At 37.6% G+C, this 3698-nt stretch overlaps 1 protein-coding gene across 1 annotated transcript in view; it reads left to right on the top strand.

The window, feature by feature from the left end:
• The window catches only part of LOC107731465 (nuclear transcription factor Y subunit gamma-like), a 26226-nt gene extending 23708 nt beyond the window's left edge, over positions 1–2518 (top strand). Inside the window, exons 10-11 of the mRNA XM_016542586.1 lie at positions 483–531; positions 1330–2518. Coding sequence (XP_016398072.1) covers positions 483–531; positions 1330–1454 — 174 coding nt within the window. The 3' untranslated portion in view covers positions 1455–2518. The remainder of the gene's footprint in view (positions 1–482; positions 532–1329) is intronic.
• The last annotated feature ends 1180 nt before the right edge of the window (positions 2519–3698 follow it).

Raw genomic sequence — 3698 nt, 5'->3', positions numbered from 1 at the left:
AGGTGGGCGAAGGTCAGATTGTGCAGGCTGTGCAGGCGGCTGCACAGGGACAGGCGCAGGCAGCACAGTCGGCTGGACAGACTATGCAGCAGATCATCCAGATCATCACCAACACGGGAGAGATCCAGCAGATTCCAGTAAGAACTTGGGAGAAAAGACTTTTACCTTTGCATTTTGTAATTTTGACCTTTCCAAAGCATTATAAATTGGTAATAGGGATTGCAGCACACCTGTGCTACATGAAGACCAGGCAAACATGCTTGTTATTAGAAGGTAATGAAGTGTTCTCCTCATTGCCCCCTTGTGGTGTCCTGCAGGTGCAGCTCAACACCGGCCAGCTGCAGTATATTCGCTTGGCTCAGCCTGTCTCAGGAACACAGGTTGTTCAAGGACAAATACAGACACTTGCGACAAACACTCAGCAGGTAAATCATGAATAAAATTGATAAAATTGATGGGTGTAATCTTGAATTGTTCTTTAGATTTCACAGACAGAAGTACAACAACAGTTCAGCCAGTTCAGCCAGTTTCCCCCTCCCTTTTTGTATTTTTTTTAAAGGCTTTTTTACAAACACACACTATTGTTTAAAAGTTTGGGGTAAGTAAGGCTTAAAATGTTTTGGAAAGAAATCTCTTATGTTCACAGCTGCATTTATTTGGTCAGTAATATTGTGAAATTTTATCAAAATTAACTGTTAATATAATTAAAATAGCCTATTTTCCACAACATCTTGTTTTCTATATGAATATATAAATATATGTAATTTATTCCGGTGATGGCAAAGCTGAATTTTCAGCAGTCATTACTCCTGTCACATGATCCTTGAGAAATCATTCTGTTATGCTGAATTGGCTCCTCAAGAAACATTTATTATTATTATCATCGATGATGAAAACAGTTGTGCTGCTTAATGTTTTTGTGAAAACTGTGATACATTTTCTTCAGGATTCTTTGATGAATAGGATGTTCAGAAGGACACATTTATTTGAAACCGAGATCGTTCTTTACTGTCACTTTTGATCAATTTAATGCGTCCTTGCTGGATAAAAGTATGAATTTCTTTCCACAAAACATACTGACCCCAAACTTTTGCATGTAGCATGAAAATATTAAAATACATATATTATGTTATATTAAAATATAATATAGAATATTCTAATTTTATAATACTATTCTATATGTAATGTGCTATACAATACTGTAATTACATTCTCCTACATTCTCTTTCTGTTAGCCTTATTTACCACAGCTACAGTTTCAATCCAGATCTCAAATGTTATTTATCACTTCACTAACACGCATCCCTCCCTTTCTTCCTGTGACTCTATAGCAGCTGTATCAGATCCAGCAGGTGACGATGCCTGCAGGGCAGGAGCTGACCCAGCCTATGTTCATTCAGTCCACCAACCAGACGGCCGACGGGCAGGTCACCACGCAGATCAGTGCGGACTGAGGCTGTCCGTCCCACGTTGTCACCAACCACCACCTACAATGAAGGAGAGAAGCCGCCACACACCAACACCCAGTCCTTCCACTTCCCTTCATCTCATGCCATAGTTTGATCAAGTTCTCCAACTGGTTTAATTCAGCAATCAAATAATAAACTTCAGATTTAAGCTTCATAATTTACCGTCCAAAATACATGCATTGCTGTTTTGGTTATAGAGTTTGGGTCTCTTTACTACAGTGCTGGAATGATCAATGTGTAATGGCAGAGATTTGATTTCTGCCATATTAATTTGAACTCTGTCTTTTGCAATATGGCTAAAAAGGATGAACCCACTGTCTTCCTTGCAGTATAGGTAGAATATGTCCTTGTTTCATAGTTTAATGTGGATATGGGTAGAGATTATGCTTTCAGATCTGTTCAGTGATAGTGACATTAGGGTGAGGCTTGTGAAACCTGAGCTGGAGGGCACTTCTTTCGTGGGGAAAAAAAATCAACTTTATTTTATTTTTTAAGCCTTCGTCCATTTTGACAGATTATGCCATCTCATGATGTATAGAGTTCTAAACTTGATAAAAAGCCATAATCTACACATTCTGTATCTCTGTAGTTTAACTCTGTAATTCTATAGTAATTGTATTAGTTCAGTTGTAGTATCTTGTATAGTTTTGAAATTTGATAACGTTGTATTTGTTAAAGGGCTTCTTATTGTTGGGTTTTGTATATGCAGAATGGTCCTCTTGGTGTGAATGCGTGTGAATGTGTAATTGACGTGCTTTCCTTGCGTGTCTTTCTGGACCAGTTTTAAAGAGACTTCCTTTGCCCCTTGAAACTGAACTGCTCCACTGTTACCTACTTGTAAAAAACACCTTAATTAAATAAAAACCCTTTTATATTAACATTTGTAATACCAGTTGTAACTTCTTTCTTTTGAGTACCCTCTTGTTTTTTTGTTTTTGTTTTTTTTTCTTCATATTATAATTGTTGGTCATGTTGTTGTTTTGCATGTAGTTATGACTGCCAGCATGATATGCAATACCTAGGTACAAATTTTATTTTTGTTCTTTTTTTGTAAACAGACCTTGGTTTGTGAGAAAATAAAAACTTTCAAAAAGGTTGGAAGTTGTGTGTGCTATTTTATATATATATATAATCACAGCTTTGTCAGTAGGCTAAATAAAGTCTAAGCGCCGGTGCTTCCTGGTGGAATGAGATGAAGGTTTTAACTCATCTTGTCATGTCCTAGTCTCATTCTACGTAACTACCAAATAAAGACTATTTAGAAATGTTTTCATTAGGTGATTAACATAGAGTACATTTATTTTTAACACTGAGTGCATTAGATTTGCCTCGAACTCTGACGTCAGAGTTGAACGTTCTGTTCCTGAGCTCGTGCTGACAGACAGCGGCGGTCTTTAGTTCACCACACGGTGGCGCCATTTCAACCTGACGAGTGCTCAATCACGGGACACATTTGCGATTAGTAGAACTCCAGACTCATTTCCGGGAATCGAGTCTTTAAAACCGTTATTTTCAAAGAACCAGTTCTAAATACAAATTAAGTCGTAAGGCTGTGTTATTAATAAAGGTTTTTACTGTAATTTGTGTCTCAGTCACTGATCTATATATGTTCTCTATTATAGATCAGTGGTCTCAGTCTGTTATTTGCTGACGTGACTCAAAAATAAGTCAATTAAAACTTAATTATGCAGTGCATTCACATCAGACGATACATCTTTCTAGTGCGTTTACCTGTAACAGTTCTGCTATTCGGATTGAAAAGTTCCTTTTCATATTCTTTCTATTTCTCATTCTAATGTTTCAAGTAATTTCCTTCATTTGATTTTCAACTGCCAAACGTTTAAAGTGCTATAATCAGGTCCCCCGTGCATCTACCAACCAAGGAAACGTGAAAAAGATTAACCCAGTAACTTTGTTTTGGTAAGCCTTTTTCTGCAAGCGTCTGAGAAAACGAGCGAGTCTGATTTCACTTCCTTGGTGACTTTGGCAAAGGGATCTCATTATAATATTACCGCCCCTTAATCTGTAAATTTCCACCCATGGCACCGTCATTTTGATTTCGCAAGCGACAACGGTTGTATGCCATGGCGAAAGTTTGAGCAAAACATGCTAACTGTTCTGCCTTTGGCTGCACAGAACACTATTTAGAGTCCCAGCCTCAGAGGAGACAAGAGAGCAGTGGATTTAATGATTTATTTAATGTATATTGCTGCTGCCACACAGATCTAA

The sequence above is a fragment of the Sinocyclocheilus rhinocerous genome, unplaced genomic scaffold (genome assembly GCF_001515625.1).
Source record: "Sinocyclocheilus rhinocerous isolate Xijiao unplaced genomic scaffold, SAMN03320098_v1.1 scaffold193, whole genome shotgun sequence".
In the NCBI taxonomy this organism is placed as follows: Eukaryota; Metazoa; Chordata; class Actinopteri; order Cypriniformes; family Cyprinidae; genus Sinocyclocheilus; species Sinocyclocheilus rhinocerous.
The sequence above is the reverse complement of the archived record's forward strand: the minus strand, read 5'-3'. Positions and strand labels throughout refer to the sequence as shown.